This window comes from Triticum urartu, chromosome 7A (genome assembly GCF_056163025.1).
Source record: "Triticum urartu cultivar PI428250 chromosome 7A, HENAU_Tu73, whole genome shotgun sequence".
NCBI lineage: Eukaryota > Viridiplantae > Streptophyta > Magnoliopsida > Poales > Poaceae > Triticum > Triticum urartu.
In genome coordinates this window covers 117,751,488-117,771,781 of record NC_141879.1, presented here as the reverse complement: position 1 = coordinate 117,771,781, position 20,294 = coordinate 117,751,488, and the positions used below count along the sequence as shown (strand labels likewise).

The window sequence follows — 20,294 nt, the reverse complement described above, 5'->3', positions numbered from 1 at the left end:
AATGGCTGAGACATAAAGATTGATATATTGGACGGCTATATTCGGACACCGGAAGGGTTTCGGGTGATCTCAGAGAAAACTGGAGTGCCGGAGGGGTTACCGGTACCCCCCGGGGACTAATGGGCCTTAATGGGCCCTAGTGGAGAAAGAGAGGGACCGGCCAGGGCAGGCCGCGCCCCCCTCCCCTTGAGTCTGAATAGGACAAGGAAGGGGGGGCGGTGCCCCCTTGCTTTTCCCCTCTCCCACTCCTTCCTTCCCCCTCCTAGTGGGACTAGGAAAGGGGAGTCCTACTCCCACTAGGAGGAGGACTCCTCCTCTTGGCATGCCCTCCTAGGGCCGGCTGGCCTCCCCCCTTGCTCCTTTATATACGGGGGCAGGGGGCACCCCATGACACACAAGTTGATCATTGATCTTTTAGCCGTGTGCGGTGACCCCCTCCACCATAATCCACCTCGGTCATATCGTAGCGGTGCTTAGGCGAAGCCCGGCGTCGGTAGCTTCATCAACACCGTCATCACGCTGTCGTGCTGACGGAACTCTCCCTCGAATCTCTACTAGATCATGAGTTCGTGGGACGTCACCAAGCTGAACGTGTGCAGATCGCGGAGGTGCCGTACGTTCGGTACTAGGATCGGTTGATCGTGAAGAAGTACGACTACATCAACCGCGTTGTCATAACGCTTCCGCTTACGGTCTACGAGGATACGTGGACTACACTCTCCCCTCTCGTTGCTATGCATCACCATGATCTTGCGTGTGCGTAGGAAATTTTTTGAAATTACTACGTTCCTCAACAATTGATACCTTGGTTCTCAAAAACTGAGGGAAATACTTACGCTACTTTGCTGCATCACCCTTTCCTCTTCAAGGGAAAACCAACGCATGCTCAAGAGGTAGCAAGAAGGATTTCTAGCGCCGTTCCCGGGGAGGTTGCACCAAGTAAAGTCAAGATTTTATCTCCCATCAACAAGCCATTTCTGGCGCCGTTGCCAGGGAGATTTACGCACAAGTCAAGACATACCAAGTACCCATCACAAACTCTTATCCCTCGCATTACATTATTTGCCATTTGCCTCTCGTTCTCCTCTCCCTCACTTCTAAAAAGATTTTCGAAAACCTATGACTTTTCTTCGCCTTCTTCTCGTATATATCTTTGTTTGTGTTTCCATGTGCCTTCCATTTGCTTGCATCTTTGCTTGCTAGAAATCTATTGATATGGATCCACTTAAAGTGTTCTACTTGGATCATCTTCGATCCTTATGCGCTCATGCTGAAACCCCAACTAGCCTAGTTGATGGGAAATCTTTAAATGATCATGCTCATTTTGTGCGTCACTGTTTGTCTGAAAAAGGGAGACTCTTATGGGATCAAATAAACAGATTGCTGTGTTATGCTTGGATCTTTGTGAAATTTATGATTTTACTTGTTGCTCTAAGAACCCTAAAAAACACCTCCCCTACCTATGTGAGTTTAATGATAATGAAATTATATCTTCTTATGCAAAGGGTGTTTATAGTTACTACGATATCGAACAAATTGAAGAATTTGTTGCTTTTAAGGGTTCTTATGAAGTTGCTTCTTTGATTGAAAAGTATGATATTACTCTCTACGAATATGAAAATCTTGACACACTTAAATCTTGCTATGAAAACTATGCTCATAATGTCTATGTCAAAGAATTTATTGAAAGAATGATCGCTGCTTCGGAAGAAAATAATGATATGCATGAATCTATAGATAATTATGATTCCAATGATTTGATTGAAATATCCCTTGATGAACATGATGCTTGCTATTTTTGTGGACATGATGCCAATATTTGTGAAGATGAATTTGCTATAGTTCCTTATGTTAAACATGAGATTGTTGCTATTGCACCCATACTTGATTGTTCCTTCAATGAAAAACATGATTGCAATGATGTTACTATAAATTCTATTAATGTCAATTGTGCTAATAATATGCAAAACCCTAAGCTTTGGGATGCTAGTTTTTCTATAACTACTATTTGTAGCAATGATCATGATTGGGGTGATTCTTCTTTTGATCTTTAAAATTTATTTAAGCCCCATGATGAATATGAGATTGATAATAGTGTTTGCAATATTACTGAAAGTGGATTTGGAAGAGTGTCAACTTTAGATCCCACATATTTGGAGAATGTTCAATCTTATGAAATTTTTTATAAAGGTGGGTTTGGAGAGGTCATGACTTTATTAATGTTAATCCCACTATTTTGGAAGAGTGTCAACTTTGCATGCATGTGGATTGTGTTGAAAATATTTTATGTGATAGCTATTTTGTTGAATTTTCTTATGATCCCACATGTAATTATTATGAGATAAGAAAATATGATTGTAGAAATTTTCATGTTACTAAATTACCTCTCGTTATGTTGAGATTGCTATTGTTTCTTTCTACTTCCTTGCATATGCTAGTTTTTGCTTGTTATGATAATTTGTTTGCCTATAAGATGCCTATGCATAGGAAGTATGTTATATTTAGATGTGTTTGTCATGTGTTTCAAGATGCTCTCTTTGTTCTTCAATTCTTGTCTTTCATGTGAGCATCATTGAAATTAGCAATGCCTAGCTAGGGGCATTAAACTATAGCACTTGTTGGGAGGCAACCCAATTTTATTTTTTGTTTCTTGTTTTTTGTTCCTGTTTATTAATTCATCTAGATTATGTTTAGATGTGGTTTTATGTTTTTAATTAGTGTTTGTGCCAAGTAGAACCTTTGGGAAGACTTGGGGGAAGTCTTTGTGATCTTGCTGTCAAAAACAGAAACTTTAGCGCTCACGAGATTTGCTGCCATTTTTTTACTGGAGGGTGATATTAGGTTGACTCTTTTTGCAGATGATTAATAGACAAATTCCTCACGTACACCAATTTATTTCATAATTTTTGGGGTTACAAAAGTATTCGAAACCTACAGATTACTACAGACTATTCTGTTTTTGACAGATTCTGTTTTTCGTGTGTTGTTTGCATATTTTGATGAATCTATGTCTAGTATCGGGGGTTATGAACCATAGAGAAGTTGGAATACAGTAGCTTCAACACCAATATAAATAAAGAATGAGTTCATTACAGTACCATGAAGTGGTGGTTTGTTTTATTATACTAACGGGGCTCACGAGATTTTCTGTCAAGTTTTCTGTTGTGAAGTTTTCAAGTTTTGGATAAAGATTGGATGGATTTTGGAATAAGGAGTGGTAAGAGCCTAAGATTGGGGATGCACAAGGCACCCCAAGGTAAAATTCAAGGACAACCAAAAGCCTAAGCTTGGGGATGCCCCGGAAGGCATCCCCTCTTTCGTCTTCATCTATCGGTAACTTTACTTGAGGCTATATTTTTATTCACCACATGATATGTGTTTTGCTTGGAGCATCTTGTATGATTTTAGTCTTTTATTTTTAGTTTACCACAATCATCCTTGATTTACACACCTTTTGGAGAGACACACATGAATCGGAATTTATTAGAATACTCTATGTGCTTCACTTATATCTTTTGAGCTAGATAATTTTGCTCTAGTGCTTCACTTATATCTTTTTAGAGCACGGTGGTGGTTTTATTCTATAGAAATTATTGATCTCTCATGATTCACTTATATCATTTTGAGAGTCTTATAGAACAACATGGTAATTTGCTTTGTCTATAAAATTAGTCCTAATATGATAGGCATCCAAGATGGGTATAATAAAAACTATCATAAAAAGTGCATTGAATACTATGAGAAGTTTGATACTTGATGATTGTTTTGAGATATGAAGATGGTGATATTAGAGTCATGCTAGTTGAGTAGTTGTGAATTTGAGAAATACTTGTTCTAAAGTTTGTGATTCCCGTAGCATGCACGTATGGTTAACCATTATGTGATGAAGTCGGAGCATGATTTATTTATTGATTGTCTTCCTTATGAGTGGCAGTCGGGGACGAGCGATGGCCTTTTCCTACCAATCTATCCCCCTAGGAGCATGCGCATAGTACTTTGTTTCGATAACTAATAGATTTTTGCAATAAGTATGTGAGTTCTTTATGACTAATGTTGAGTCCATGGATTATACGCACTCTCACCATTGCTAGCCTCTCTAATATCGCGCACCTTTCGCTGGTATCATACACCCACCATATACCTTCCTCAAAACAGCCACCATACCTACCTATTATGGCATTTACATAGCCATTCCGAGATATATTGCCATGCAACTTTCCACCGTTCCGTTTTTATGACACACTTCATCATTGTCATATTGCTTTGCATGATCATGTAGTTGACATTGTATTTGTGGAAAAGCCACCCTTTATAATTCTTTCATACATGTCACGCTTGATTCATTGCATATCCCGGTACACCATCGGAGGCATTCACATAGAGTCATATTTTGTTCTAGTATCGAGTTGTAATCCTTGAGTTGTGAGTAAATAAAAGTGTGATGATCATTATTATTAGAGCATTGTCCCAAGTGAGGAAAGGATGATGGAGACTATGATTCCCCCACAAGTCGGGATGAGACTCCGGACGAAAAAAAAGAGAGAGAAAAGAAGAGAAAAAAGAAAAAAATGAAAAATGAGAGAAAAAGAGAGAAGGGACAATGTTACTATCCTTTTACCACACTTGTGCTTTAAAGTAGCACCATGATCTTCACGATAGGGAGTCTCCTATGTTGTCACTTTCATATACTAGTGGGAATTTTACATTACAGAACTTGGCTTGTATATTCCAATGATGGGCTTCCTCAAAATACCCTAGGTCTTCATGAGCAAGCGAGTTGGATGCACACCCACTTAGTTTCTTTTTGAGCTTTCATACACTTATAGCTCTAGTGCATCTGTTGCATGACAATCCCTACTCACTCACATTGATATCTATTGATGGGCATCTCCATAGCCCGTTGATACGTCTAGTTGATGTGAGACTATCTTCTCCTTTTTTTGTCTTCTCCACAACCACCATTCTATTCCACATATAGTGCTATGTCCATGGCTCACGCTCATATATTGCATGAAGATTGAAAAAAATTGAGAACATCAAAAGTATGAAACAATTGATTGGCTTGTCATCGGGGTTGTGCATGATTTAAATACTTTGTGTAGTGAAGATAGAGCATAGCTAGACTATATGATTTTGTAGGGATAACTTTCTTTGGCCATGTTATTTTGAGAAGACATAATTGCTTTGTTAGTATGCTCGAAGTATTATTATTTTTATGTCAATATTAAAATTTTGTATTGAATCTTTCGGATCTGAACATTCATGCCACAATAAAGAAAATTACATTGAGAATTATGCTAGGTAGCATTCCACATCAAAAATTCTGTTTTTATCATTTACCTACTCGAGGACGAGCAGGAATTAAGCTTGGGGATGCTTGATACGTCTCCAACATATCTATAATTTTTTATTGTTCCATGCTGGTGTTAAACCTACTGTATTACAACTTCTCTATGGTTCATAACCCCCGATACTAGCCATAGATTCATCAAAATAAGCAAACAACACACGAAAAATAGAATCTGTCAAAAACAGAACAGTCTCTGTAGGTTTCGAGTACTTCTGTAACCCTAAAAATTCTGAAATAAATTGGTGGACGTGAGGAATTTGTCTGTTAATCATCTTCAAAAAGAATCAACCTAATCGCTCTCTCCAGTAAAAAAATGGCAGCAAATCTCGTGAGCGCTAAAGTTTCTGTTTTTTACAGCAAGATCGCAAAGACTTCCCCCAAGTCTTCCCAAAGGTTCTACTTGGCACAAACACTAACTAAAAACATAAAACCACATCTAAAAAGAAGATAAATGAATTATTTATTACTAAAAAGGAACAAAAAAGAAAAGAAACAAAAATAAAATTGGGTTGCCTCCCAACAAGCGCTATTGTTTAACGCCCCTAGCTAGGCATTGATAATTTCAATGATGCTCACATGAAAGACAAGAATTGAAGCACAAAGAGAGCATCATGAAACACGTGAAAAACACATCTAATTCTAACATACTTCCTATGCATAGGCATCTTAAAGGAAAACAAATTATCATAGCAAGCAAAAACTAGCATATGCAAGGAAGCGGAAAGAAACAATAACAATCTCAACATAATGAGAGGTAATTTAGTAACATGAAAATTTCTACAATCATATTTTCCTCTCTCATAATAATTACATGTGGGATCATAAGCAAATTCAACAAAATAGCTATCACATAAAATATTTTCAACATGATCCACATGCATGCTAAGTTGACACTCTTCCAAAATAGTGGGATTAACATTAACTAAAGTCATGACCTCTCCAAACCCACCTTTATCAAAAATTTCATAAGATTGAACATTCTCCAAATATGTGGGATATGAAGTTGACACTCTTCCAAACCCACTTTCAATAATATTGCAAACACTATTATCAATCTCATATTCATCATGGGGCTTAAATAAATTTTCAAGATCGAAAGAAGAATCACCCCAATCATGATCATTGCAACAAATAGTAGTTATAGAAAAACTAGCATCCCCAAGCTTAGGGTTTTGCATATTATTAGCACAATTGACATTAATAGAATTTATAATAACATCATTGCAATCATGCTTTTAATCAAAGGAACAATCAAGTATGGGTGCAATAGCAATGATCTCATGTTTAACATAAGGAACTATAGCAAATTCATCTTCAAAAATATTGGCATCATGGCCACAAAAATAGCAAGCATCATGTTCATCAAGGGATATTTCAATCAAATCACTCGAATCATAATTATCTAAAGATTCATGCATATCATTATTTTCTTCCGAAGTAGCGGTCATTCTTTCAATAAATTCTTTGACATAGACATTATGAGCATAGTCTTCATAGCAATATTTAAGTATGTCAAGATTTTCATATTCGTAGAGAGTAATATCATACTTTTCAATCAAAGAAGCAACTTCATAAGCACCCTTAAAAGAAACAAATTCTTCAATTTGTTCGATATCGTAGTAACTATAAACACCCTTTGCATAAGAAGATAAGATTTCATTATCATTAAACTCACATAGGTAGGGGAGGTGTTTTTAGGGTTCTTAGAGCAACAAGTAAAATCATAAATTTCACAAAGATTCCAAGCATAACACAGCAATCTGTTTATTTGATCCCATAAGAGTCTCCCTTTTTTAGACAAACAGTGATGCACAAAATGAACATGATCATTTAAAGATTTCCCATCAACTAAGCTAGTTGGGGTTTCAGCACGAGCGCATAAGGATCGAAGATGATCCAAGTAGAACACTTTAAGTGGATCCATATCAATAGATTGCTAGCAAGCAAAGATGCAAGCAAATGGAAGGGACATGGAAACACAAACAAAGATACATATGGGAAGAAGGCGAAGAAAAGGCAAAGGTTTTCGAAAATCATTTTAGAAGTGGGGGAGAGGAAAACGAGAGGTGAATGGCAAATAATGTAATGCGAGGGATAAGAGTTTGTGCTGGGTACCTGGTATGTCTTGACTTGGCATAGATCTCCCCGGCAACGGCGCCAGAAATGGCTAGTTGCTGGGAGATCAAATCTTGACTTAACTTGGTGTAAGCCTCCCCGGCAACGGCGCCAGAAATCCTTCTTGTTACCTCTTGAGCATGCGTTGGTTCTCCCTTGAAGAGGAGAGGGTGATGCAGCAAAGTAGCATAAGTATTTCCCTCAGTTTTTGAGAACCAAGGTATCAATCCAGTAGGAGATTACACGCAAGTCGCCTAGTACCTGCACAAACAAACAATAACCTCGTAACCAACGCAATAAAGGGGTTTTCAATCCCTTCATGGTCACTTACGAGAATGAGATCTGATAAAGACAATTAGATAAATATTTTTGGTATTTTTATGATATAGATTAGAAAATAAAGATTGCAAAATAAACAACGATAGAAATAGCAAGTTGATAGGAAAATAATATGATGGAAGATAGACCCGAGGGCCCTAGGTATCAACCCAAAGCTAAGCACTTCTCCCATTGCAAGAAAGATCAATCTAGTAGGCCAAACCAAACTGATAATTCGAAGAGACTTGCGAAGATATTAAATCATGCAAAAAAGATTTCAGAGAAGAATCAAATATTGTTCATAGATATCTTGATCATAAACCCACAATTCATCGGATCTCGACAAACACACCGCAAAAAGAATTACATCGAATAGATCTCCAAGGGAATCGAGGAGAACTTTGTATTGAGATCCAAAGAGAGAGAAGAAGTCATCTAGCTAATAACTATGGACCTGAAGGTCTATGGTAAACTACTCACACATCATCGGAGAGGCTATGGTGTTGATGTAGAAGCCCTTCGTGATCGATTCCCCCTCCGGCGGAGCGCCGAAAAAGGCCCCAAGATGGGATATCACGGGTACAGAAGGTTGCAGCGGTGAAAATTGGGTTTCGTGGTGCTCCTGGATGTTTTCGGGGTATATGGGTATATATAGGAGGAATAAGTACATCGGTTGGAGACGTCCTCCTGCCTCGTGGCCACCTCGCTTCTTTCTTGACATCCACTCCAAGTCTCCTAGATCACGTTTGTTCCAAAAATAACTCTCCCAAAGGTTTCATTCCGTTTGGATTCTGTTTGATATTCCTTTTCTGCGAAACACTGAAATAGGCAAAAAAAACAGCAATTTGCACTGGGCCTTTGGTTAGTAGGTTAGTCCCAAAAATAATATAAAAAGGTATATTAAAGCCCATTAAACATTCAAAACAGATAATATAATAGCATGGAACAATAAAAAATTATAGATACGTTGGAGACGTATCAATGCCCCGGACATAGTCGTGTCGCATGGGGGCGAGGGGATTGTTGGGAGTTTGAGAAGTCAAAGGGGGATTCCACAATCAATGCGGCCGAGCATAGAGAGACAACCGAGAATTACTGGAAAATACAGACATAATATGAACAAAATGACTTGCAGACAATTCACAAAAATATTCTTCAAATAGTTCACCTAAATTATCAGTTGTATTTATTATTTTCCCCTTGGTGGATCATTCATAAAATATGTTGTTCATAAGTTTCTTGGCTTCTTCACTCCAATTGGTGTTTGCGCCAAGGGTGCAACGCGTCATCTAGTAAGTATAATTTAGGCATATGTGTTAGATGGAACTCTACATATATGATGATTAAGTCACTTCCCCCGGACAAAGATGCTTTCGTGGGATTTTGTTAACGCAAATTATGGAACACAACTAATCACTGCTGAAAATTGGCATGTTGCTCAAGTATTGACTATGTTTTCAAAGATGTTTTATGATGCAACAATTTCTTTGTGTAGGGTTTATTACCCCACATCTTCATTAATGGTACATAATATTTTAGAGATTCTTACTCGCATGAAATCATACAAAAATGATAAAATTTTACTTGAAGTTATTGCACACATGAAAGTTAATTATTGGAAAGAAACTCATATGTTGTATGCATTTGTATATATTTTGGGTCCTAGGACTAAACTTGACGGGCAAGGATGTACTAGTTGCGCCCGTAAGTGTAGATTCTTCTTCTTTCACCAATGTTAGTGATAAGCTTTCTGAAGTTTACAATAAGTACGAACAAAAGTACGCCAAAGTTCGGATGCAAGCGCCTCCACTAGAACCAACTGCAGGGAAAAAGTAAGGAGCATGGAGCAAGATATTTGATTCTTCCTCCTCTGTCTTGTGCTCTTCCATAGGAGCAGCAACGCCTATTCTTCCAGGTGGCGGGGAGTTAGACACACCGCTGATAACAAAGAACGACAACCCACATTGCAAAATCTTGCCATTCAGAAAGAAGAATTAGAAGAATAGTTGTAGTCTTTGTAAATTTTCTTTTTCTTTTTTTCTTTTATTATCCTTTTGTAATTTGGAGTGTGGCTTTGTGCTCATTTTCCTTCCAAGAATGAAAGATTTCAATGAGACGACTACTAATAAAGCTCAAGTTTATCCCATATGACACTTTGGCCCTGTTCGGTAGTCCGCCTGCTCCAAGAAATACGAGGATCTGTGGAGCGGGTGTTTCCCTGCTCCTTTATTTTCAGCTGAAACTACCCCCGCTCTGGGAGTGGAGTTCTGGAGTGGTGAGACTCCGAACAGGCCCTTTGCCTCATTTTTATTTTTCTGTAGTTTTCCTGTATTTTTTCAGATTTGTTTTGAATATTTGAAGTAATCGGGTCAGAAGAGGCCCATAAGGGATAAACATGTCACAGGCGGCACGTTTAACTAATGTGTCATATCGTTTTTTTTAGGGGCTTGAAATCAGGAAGACGTGCTGGCCCGGCCCGGCCTGGCCTGTTGGCCAGGTTTGGTCAGTACTTTTAACAGCCCAGCATCGCCACAGCACACCTACATACTACAACAAATGTACAACTCTCAAGATACCATTATGCACACGTAGAGTTGATGATTTTTGGGGCTGGCATGAAGAAACCAATGGAAAATTCAGTGTCAGGAGTGCATACCATATGATATTGAGGACAAAAATTCATCGGGAAGCTTGGCTGAACGAATCTGAAGGTTCATCACATGTCCAGCATGAGAGTAAGCAGTGGAGCAGCATATGGCATATACAAGTACCGTCTAAAGTACGAATGTTCATGTGGAGACTCGCGAGACAGTCTATGCCTACTGGCGAGCTCCTGCACCACCGCCATATGTCATCAGAGTTTACCTGCAATCTCTGTGGGGCAAGGGACACTTGGAGGCATGCTCTTTTCACTTGCCCGATGTCCAGTAGTGTCTGGGCATTGGCGCCAGAACACCTCGTCGAAATCTTGGCCCAGGAGGAATGCTCTAATGAATGGTCCAAGGATTGGTTGTTTCACATACATGAAATAATGACCAAGGAGGACTTTGTGGGGACAATTGTCACGGTGTGGGCAATATGGAGTGCGCGGAGCAAGGCGATTCATGAGGCTATTTTCCAGTCACCGGTGACAGTGAACGGCTTTATCACAAGGTTGATTTCTGAGCTACAAGTAGTCCATACGCCAAAGACAAGGACGGCTACCGCAAGGGCACCCAGGCCGAAGCAGTGGCAGCCACCACTGGCGAACTGCGCCAAAGTAAACGTTGACGCGGCGGTTTCTCGTCATGGAGGCTACGGGGCCGTAGGAGCTATCAGTCGTCGTGATGCAATGGGCAGTTTTTTGGGAGCTTCAGTGCTAGCTTTTAGACACATTGCCGACCCTCAAGTGCTTGAAACCCTGGCTGTGCGTGAGGCACTTGCCCTTTCAGATGATCTTTACCTAAGGCGGATTCATGTGGCCTCGGACTGCAAAGGAGTAATAGAAGATATCCAGAAGAAGAATGCTCCTAGTTATGGAGCAATCATACACGAAATCTTAGATCATTCAGCGTCATTTGAATTTTGTACTTTTAGTCATGAATTTAGGAGCTCAAACTTTGAAGCTCATAATCTTGCAAAGCATGCACTCTCTCTTGGAGGTGGCCGCCATGTCTGGTTAGGCCATCCCGGAGATCTTTCACCCGTCCCTGTAAACATTGTGACGACTTAATAAAGCTTTGCATGTTTGTCTAAAAAAACAAATGTACAACTGTACAACACTTCTCAAACCAGCCTTAGACAGTCACACATGCTCACGTGGACGCTTGTACTTGTCTCAAAAAAAAAGCCTAAAAAAACTTGTCTCAGAAAAAAAAAAAGCGGACGCTTGTACAGGACAGTCTCCTCCTGGAGCTCAGCCCGGGCGCCGCTCACCAGCACCCACACCTCGGAGATCTTCTCGACGGCGGAGCCAAAGAGGTCGACAGTGGTGAACGCCCGTGACGTGGGTGGCGCCATCCTTCCGGTGGCGATCGTCTCTTTCGCCGGTGGTGATCGTGGAGCTGCTCCTTTCTTCCGCGGGCCTTAACCCTAGGCACGACGGCTCCGTTCAGATATATGGTCTGGTCGTTGGATCCGAAGGCGATCATCTATCCTCCTGAGGCATCCCCTGTAGGCTAGGCTCTCTTTGCTGGTCGGATATCGCTTGCTCCAGGCCTCCTGTGTTGTCATGACATGCGGGTTCTCCTGTGTTGAAATCAGATAATGGGTTCAGAAAAATCACCATTGAGATTCTAGGATTATTGGTTACTGGGCTTAGTTTAGTGCAAATTATTTGAAAGGAAAGATGGACTATCAGAAGTAGTGAAATTTTGAGTGGAAAAAGGCGATATAAAAGTTAAAGAATAATCGAGGTTCTTACCACTTTTATTATGGAATTGAGAAGGCCATCAAAGTTGCAGCTGCTAGAATTGACCCACCCTGCAGCTTCGAAGTTCCCAAATCGTCCATATCGGTCTGTTGATTTTCAGGCACAATGGCACCACCATCATAGCTAAAACCTCCACTGTTCAGTCTTTGGTCTTGTCTCATTCCATCCATTCTATGTCTAGAGTTGCTTGCAACTCCAAACTGCAAGTATTTCGAATGTCGCTCCGTATCATGAGGGAGCAGCAGTGTACTACCAGAAGAACTGGCTCCACATCTGGCATTGTTGGCTGCTATGAGGCTCTCAGAAGGGCAAACACCAACAGTCATTCTTTCTGAAAATATCCCCTTTTGGTCCATGTCTTGTTCTTCAGCGGCAAAGCTAGCATCCGGTTTTGTCGCGACAGCGCCATCGAACGAGACGTGCAACGGTAACTTGTCAATAGAAAATCCATCACCAATTGGAAGAGCACCCTGCTGAGACCTTTCAAGCAGCCCTGAACTTGCAGTTTGTATTCCTATAGATGGATGGGCTCCAACTTTGATATGTGGAGTGCACTCCAAAAGATCTTCTGGTGGTAGTGAACTGCTTGTAATTCTCTGGAATGTGCTAGACATAGTGCTGGCCAGAGCACCCCTGGAAAAGACAGAGCACAGATCATTGGTTTCTTGATGGATCCACCTCTGCCCAAGTGACGACGATGCGGTCAAGCCTTGCGTTAGATCTGCCTGTTGGTTGTCTTGTGAGCTCACAATGTTAAATTTGATTGTATCGCCGGCGCAATGACTTATTGCACCATTGCTGCTATCACACTGAATTGCCTTGGAAGGAACAAAGTCCTGAAGCCCAAATGCTGCTGCACCAGCACCACTCAGCAGTCCATGTGGATTGAAAGATGGAAGACCAGAAGAAGGGGCAAAAGGTTGATGATAACTATGAAGTCCTTCAAATGCTCCCATGTGCAGAAAGGGGTCTCTGCCTCCAAAGGCAGCAGCAATGCTGGCTTGTTGTGATGCCACAGCACTTAGCCGTCTGAGGTATAGCCTGTACTTCTGCATTGGCACATATAAAGTCAATCGCAGATCACAATCGCATATGTTTCATGCATGAGATATAGTATAATCATAAGAGTTCTAGAAAATAAGACCTATAATCAGAGATAACCACTCTCTGGTTTGGCATCGAAATTCTTGCGGAACTGCTACATAAAAGCACTACAGTATATATTAACATCTGACGAATTTTCTTAACTTTTAATGTAGGCTTGTTAATAACTTTTCTATATGTCAATGCATTGTCATGCATAGCTTTTGCAGTTTTATTTTTAAAATATAACAAAAAGGTGTACAGCACGGTTTACATAGTTTAGTTTTTTTTTAGGTAAACATAGTTTAGTAAGCTGGACACGGCGGCAGGGGCAGATCTAGAGGGTGGACAATGAACAATTTTACAACTGGCCCATTGGGCTAGATAAGCCACTGAGCTGTGTCAAGTGTCTTCCTTCTATATTTTTTTTCCTTCTAGCCGGTTTATATAAAACTGAAACAATGTAGCCAAAATACTACATTAAACTTGTACAGCAGTACATACCAAAATGCTACATTGAACTTGTACAGCTGTACTACCGAAATACTGCATTAAACTTGTACAGCAGTACATACTAATTTATGTCAGATCCAATCTACTAGTGAGGAATAATATGAGCAAGCAGCTATTCACATTAGATATCTCCTTCTTCAGGTTTCCTGAAAGATTCAGTATAGCTGAACAGAATGTTTCTTGCATATGTTTTGTTTCCAGACCAGCTGAACTCATTTTGAATGGACACCAGGAGCATGTTAACATATTTGTTAAAAAGGGTAGCACAAATAACAGTTGTATGTATACCAAAATACTATTTATGTTTTGTTTCCAATCCATAATACCAAATTAAGCTCTGCTCTACTCTGCTCCGCAGTTAACGGTTGTTTGTTAGCCCTCTTAATTTTAACACAGGAAAACAAGGCCACTTTGCAGACAATTTTATCAAAAGTTCTGCAAAAGTTTTCTCTCTGTGCATCACAGGCTCATGAATCATGAATGGAAGAGATAACAATCCAATAGCTAAAGTTAAAGGTGGTGATGGAAGTAAATGCCGTGCTGCCGTACCTGCAGATGACTCGCAACATTTTCCCTGGTGAGCTTCTCCACGTTCATAAGCTCGAGTATTCTTTTAGGTACAGCCTCTGCAAACAATCAGCGAGAGAGAAAGGACACAAGCATAAATGGGTTTGCTGTAGCCTGCAAGAACATTTAACAGAAAGCAAAAAGGCAACGTGGTGACTGGTGAGGTGTTTTTTCTTACTGTCGATCCCGAGCTGGTTGACGGCAGCGACGAACTTCCGGTGCAGCTCCACTGACCACACCACCCTCGGCTTCTTCGACGCCGCGGCGTCGTCGTTGTCCTCGCCTTCGTCTTCCTCCTCGCTGTGCAGTTCCTTCCTCTTCCTGCTGGCCCTGTTGCTCTGGTCAGACGACCTGTGGCTGTCACAGATCGCCTGGCCGAGCCGGTGGTATGAGTCCTTGCAGAAATCAAGATTGTTCGGCTCACGGTTGCAGAATTTTCTCCTCACAACGTGCTGCCACACGTTCCGGAGCTCTTCGATGCGAACGGGTTTTAGGAGATAGTCACAGGCACCATGAGTTATCCCCTTGAGCACAGATTTAGTCTCTCCGTTCACCGATAACACTGCTTGAGTTGAATGGTACGTACTTCATTAGCACCCATCCATATTTTAATTTAACACATGGGACTTCATTAGCATTACTCAACAACAACATGTACCATGATTATAGAGGAACTTGTGGACTTACTGATGACGGGGAGGTCCATTTCGAGCCCGACGAGCTCGAGGAGCTTGAAGCCGTCCATGTCGGGCATGTGGACGTCACTGATCACCAGATCAAACATGTCCTTGTTCTCCCTTAACAGCCTCAGTGCAGTAGCAGCTTGGTTGGTGGTTGTTACTGTTAAAGAGACAACATGTGCTCTTATATCAGCTTACAATTGTTGAAACTTGAAAGCAGAGGATGCATAACAACTACTCCCTCCCTTCGGAATTACTCGCCCAAGAAATAAATGTATCTAGATATATTTTAGTTGTAGATACATCCATTTTTGTGACAAGTAATTCCGAACGGAGGGAGTTACATATATGTCGCATCACATTGCGAGAGTGTTAAACCATCTGTAAAATTTATGTCTGTAATATGCAATTCAGAACATAGCAAATTGTTTTATACTCTGCATGTGACAACTCTTGCAGTTTCAGAAGCATTTAAGCAAGAGTAATTACTAGTGCACTATATAGTACAGTATGCAAATAGCAGAGCAAATGTTCTCTAAAAATAGCAGAGCAAACTCTCTGGAATAGCATAAGTAACATCAGATGACTGATAAGTGAAACTACAATTAATTAGTAGCTGCAGAATGAAGTTTCTTCAAAAAAAAAATACACACAATGAAGTGCAAGCAGGCTCTGACCATGATACTGGCAGCGGCGTAGGAGGACCTCCAGAACCTTGAGGCACACGGGGTCATCGTCGACGGCGAGGACCCGCATGCCGACGGGGAACTGGTCCCTCTCCCTCTCCATCAACCCCTTCCTGGCCTCCATCATCATGTCGGCCAAAAGCATCCCAACCTCTCCCAATTCAGAGCAACTAGTACAATGGAAGCACCTCCTACCTAGCCCTAAAGACAGAAACCCCCAACTGAACCAATCCCCAGAAAGAACGAGGACTAGGTGGACACAACCGAGCCAGCCCTGAGAAGCTAGTGGCGGGTAAGGAACTTCCCTCAAGCGCTCGACAACAGCACCACCTGAATACAACAGAGGGGAAAGCTAGAGCCGCAAACAATCTTGAACGGAAATTACTCCGGGAACAAGAGAAGATCAGAGAGGAAAAAACTGCAGGTGGATTTGGATTCCGGCGGCGACGAGACGGGAGGAGATGCCTTCAGGAACGAACCCGCCGCAGGGTCTCCATCGTTATTGAGGCCGGGAAGAGGTTGGGAAAGCAAAAGGCCAAAGGAGAGCAAGGACACAAAACAGAGAGGAAAAAAGAAAGGCAGAGACAGACAGTGACACTCCAGGTGACGAAGCGAGCAAGCAAGCCCTGCCCGTGCTCTCAGCTCAGCTCAGCTCAGCCACACCAAGCAACCGAGCAGGCAAAGCGAGAAGGGGAAGAGGAAGAAGAAGCCAAACCACCGCAGCAGCAGCAGCACGCTTGGTGAGGTGGGGAGCGGTGTTGTTTGGGGAGGCGGAAGGGGCGAGCAGTGCAGAGCGAGATGGCGATGGAAAGCAAAGTTTTGGACTGTTGGTGGCTGATTTTATAGGGGTCAGTCAGAGTGGGAGTGGTGACAAGTGACAACTCATAAGGCTTGCAAATGATGCAAGACTACGAGAGGAGCCGTCGGACCCACACAGGCCACAATCTTCAACTGACAAGGCTTGCTATGGTTGTTTTTCACTCATGATGCAAAATGATGATCCGAGAGAGAGATACTCAAATGCATGATGTCCGGGAACAATTTCGTGGTGTTCAGACATCTGAGGAGCTCTTGGCAACAAAGCATAATAGGGTCTGAATAATGCGTTTTTTCAAACTTTCTCACTGGCCTAAATTTTGTATTTTTACTAAGGGCTACTCATATGTCCAAACACCATCAAATTTGTCACGGACATCATGCACTCGACCATCATGCATGCCAATTATTTTTTGAATTTTTTGCTACTTCTTTTGATTTTAATACTGTCCATGCCCGAGAACCAATCCCTGCATCGGAAGAATATATTTTTAAGTTTGAGTATATTTAAAAAATTGCACTAAATTCAAAATTATGGATACTTTTGAAACGTATGGTTTAAAAAAATAATGGTTTTAAATTTACAAAAATTAAAAAGTTCAAGATTTTTTTTAAAAAAACTACGAACATCTTTTGATTTAACAAACTTTTTCAGATTAAAAATGGTAGCCAGCTTTTCATAAGCGAGGGAGTGGAGCATGTTGTAAGCTGAGAGAGTGAGAGCTCCGTGGCCGACCCGTGTGAAGTTATAGTAAGAATTGCATGGTTTCAATGTGGAATAGTAATTTCTAAGGTGATTAGAAAATGAGCTCCCGAGGGACTCACACAATAATCATCGACTGACACCAAGGCCGAAACATGTAAGAACATCACAACCACGTTGTGAGCAACTTCACTCTCACCTGATAGCAAATACCGCCTCTAACAATGATCCATCACGATATACAAACGAAAAAAATACCATCAAAACATAATTAAAATTCAAGCCAACGCGGATAAAAGCGAAATAAAGCAACCGACCACAACAATTTGCTAGAGAGAAAAAACAACATCCGAACGGCGCGGGCGAAGCGCACATTAGCCTCTAGTTAGGTATGAAAACAGAAAGAAAACTAAATTAACCCCTTGACTCTGTGTCCCACAATTTGAAGAAAATGCCCTTAACTCTGGAGATTCCATTTGGATTTGGACGGCCGTGTCACTGCAAGGACTCTGTACAGTTTATAAGAACAGACTTATCTGAGACTGGATTCAGAGATCATCATGCACCACATTCATTTTCGAAGAGCAAAAGGCTGATCAGCTAGCAACAGGCAAAGAAAGCCTGATCCCATCACAACCTTTATTTAATCGCCTGCTCGCTGCGGAGCGATCGGACGTACCACCGCTAATTAATCGGGCTTGCATTGCACATTCGTACGCTACACAGGTAATCTCCGGCTAATTAAGATGGGAATCTCTTCGCAGAAAGCAGAACGACAATTAAGCTCGACGCAGCAGCTGGTACTTCCAACGTACTCTAGTCTACCGTGGTACGAGCACAGCCCAATACATAATGGAATCCCTACTGCTGCCTGCCGAACTTAATAGTAATAGTCCTAATTAAACTGGTCGCACATGCTGATTTGCTGTTGCATATGCCACGGTCTTACTGTTTAAAAGTCCACAGTTCGTACGTACGTGCCTGCTGCAAACCTATCGAGACTCTGCAGTCAGTCGTAAATGTCTTGGTCGTACTTGGCGATATGGTGACAGTAGTAGTACAAAGATATCGTGGTGGTGTAAATGTCAAAAAAAAGAAAAAAATATCATGGTATCAGTTAAAAAAAGAAAGATATCGAGGATATCTTGGATCTACCGAAATTGAGAGAAACAATAGCAACTGCAACATGGTATTTGTGGTATGAAAGAAGAAATTTAACCATGGGGAGAACGTCCAAAGTGCAGCTCAAATAAGCTTGGCTGTGAGAGGACTCGCTGTGAACTTCGTTATTTCATGCACCCGTCAGGCCAAACTGAAACAGACTATGTGGTTAAAGCCTAGGTATGGATATGTTAAACTGAATGTGGATGCTGGTTTTGACGTAGATACACTTGAAGGAACGGCTGGGACAGTTCTTCGGGACCACAAAGGCAAGTTCATCGCTGCTGCGAATGAAAAGATTGGCATATGTTTTGACTCGTTTACAGCAGAGGCAATTGCATTACGATTTGGGATGAATCTAGCACATACAACAGGGTGTAGCAAAATCGAGATCAACTCAGATAGAATGGAAGTGGTGGAAGCTCTAAAGGAGGGCTACTCTTCATCAGTTGCTAGTTGCATATTTGATGATTGTTATTTCATGTCCTTATATTTCAATTATGTCACTTATGCTCATTGTAATAGAGAGAGTGATGTGGTAGCTCATGAGTTTGCTAGGTCAGCTAAATTTTCTCCTCCTGGTTGTTCGTTGGATACTGCCCCCAGTGCGATTATCATGTTGCTTGTAAACGATGCTACTGTTTTGATGCTTGAATAAAGGAGGAGGTTTCTGTCAAAAACCCTGTTCAAGAATTCATCCGATTAACCAGTTAACTTGCCGATTAATCCCTATTCATAGGGTCCCCAAGTAGTCGATTACCCGATAAATCGTCTGATTAATTGATTAAATGGCCAATTAACTTGTCGATTAGCCTATTAATCCCCTACTCACCAGCCGACCGAGCCAGCAGCTACCAGTTAACAATTTCCTCAACAATGGTCAAGAAAGAAAGAAAGATATCAATCAGTAACGTTAAAACACTATTTTTGCGAGGAGGTAATGTTCAAAATCTTACTTCTGATTTTAAGCTTGGCGGATCAAAAGTTTTTATTTAATACAACTATATTGGCGCGAGGATGACAGATTTAGTTTGCAAGCACACAAATTCTGTCCATAAAATGAACTGAGCCAGATTTCTCATACTTGCAAACTAAACTTGCTATCCCCAGCAAATATAAATTGCCATAAATAAACATTTGACTTTCTATGGTAAAAAAATCTGACTTCGGATTTGTAGTTTAATCCGGATGTTTTTATTTATTTATTTTATGAATAGTGTTTTTAACGTATTTAAACCTATAGTCTTAGCCTTAAAATTAAGCAGGGGTTTTGCACACACGACAACCCGTGCAACATATAAAAAATATATCTAATTCAGATAAAGGACATCAGGATTTTTTTCAAAAAAAATATCCAAAGAAAGGCAGGTCTTTCTGAAAAAAAACTTAGGAAAACATACAAAGAAGAGAAAATAGAATAAAACATTATATACATTTAGAATAAAATAGCATCATTATAAATAAAAAAGTTGGAGGGACCAGAAACAGTAGCAAATATGATATTGTTACCACGCGGCAGGCGTGGTGAACAATCTTCAAATCATTCAAAACATAGGATATTGTTTGATACAATTTCAAACAAAAATGTCATATTTTCTATTTTCTAGAAACAAGAAAAGGTTGGGTTAGTGAGCCCAATAGATTGCTTTGAGATTATTTTCTAAGAGCATCTCTAGTCAAAGGCCAATATATCTAACTCCCAAAAAACTACCTTTTGAGTTAAGCTCACCTAACCCATCCCCGAAAGTTATTTTAGCATGCAAGTATTGCCTCCTAATCGCCTCCGTCCTTCTTGTCACCTTGCATCTGTCATCACCGCTAGCACCATCGTCCTCAGCCGCTACCGCCATCCACTTGCTCCAATCGACCCATGTGTAGTCGTTCCCGCCTC

General features: G+C 40.8%; 1 protein-coding gene across 1 annotated transcript; it reads right to left on the bottom strand.

The window, feature by feature from the left end:
* Nucleotides 1-11,370: 11,370 nt before the first annotated feature.
* On the bottom strand, nucleotides 11,371-16,538 carry LOC125521774 (two-component response regulator ORR22). Its single transcript, XM_048686837.2, has 6 exons — nucleotides 15,715-16,538; nucleotides 15,045-15,197; nucleotides 14,536-14,919; nucleotides 14,340-14,416; nucleotides 12,186-13,243; nucleotides 11,371-12,010 (listed from the first exon to the last, which is right to left on the bottom strand). The coding sequence occupies exons 1-5, from the start codon at nucleotides 15,866-15,868 to the stop codon at nucleotides 12,194-12,196; spliced, it is 1,818 nt and encodes a 605-aa protein (XP_048542794.2). The 5' UTR covers nucleotides 15,869-16,538; the 3' UTR covers nucleotides 11,371-12,010; nucleotides 12,186-12,193.
* Nucleotides 16,539-20,294: the final 3,756 nt, after the last annotated feature.

What these genes read in the sequence shown, in the direction of transcription:
- LOC125521774 (XM_048686837.2), bottom strand. Translation starts at nt 15,868, where the DNA reads ATGCTTTTGGCCGACATGATGATGGAGGCCAGGAAGGGGTTGATGGAG. An exon ending in CAACCAGCTCGGGATCGACA is followed by an intron (nt 14,417 to 14,535) that starts GTAAGAAAAAAC and finishes GATTGTTTGCAG; the next exon opens with AGGCTGTACCTAAAAGAATA. An exon ending in ATGTTGCGAGTCATCTGCAG is followed by an intron (nt 13,244 to 14,339) that starts GTACGGCAGCAC and finishes GTGCCAATGCAG; the next exon opens with AAGTACAGGCTATACCTCAG.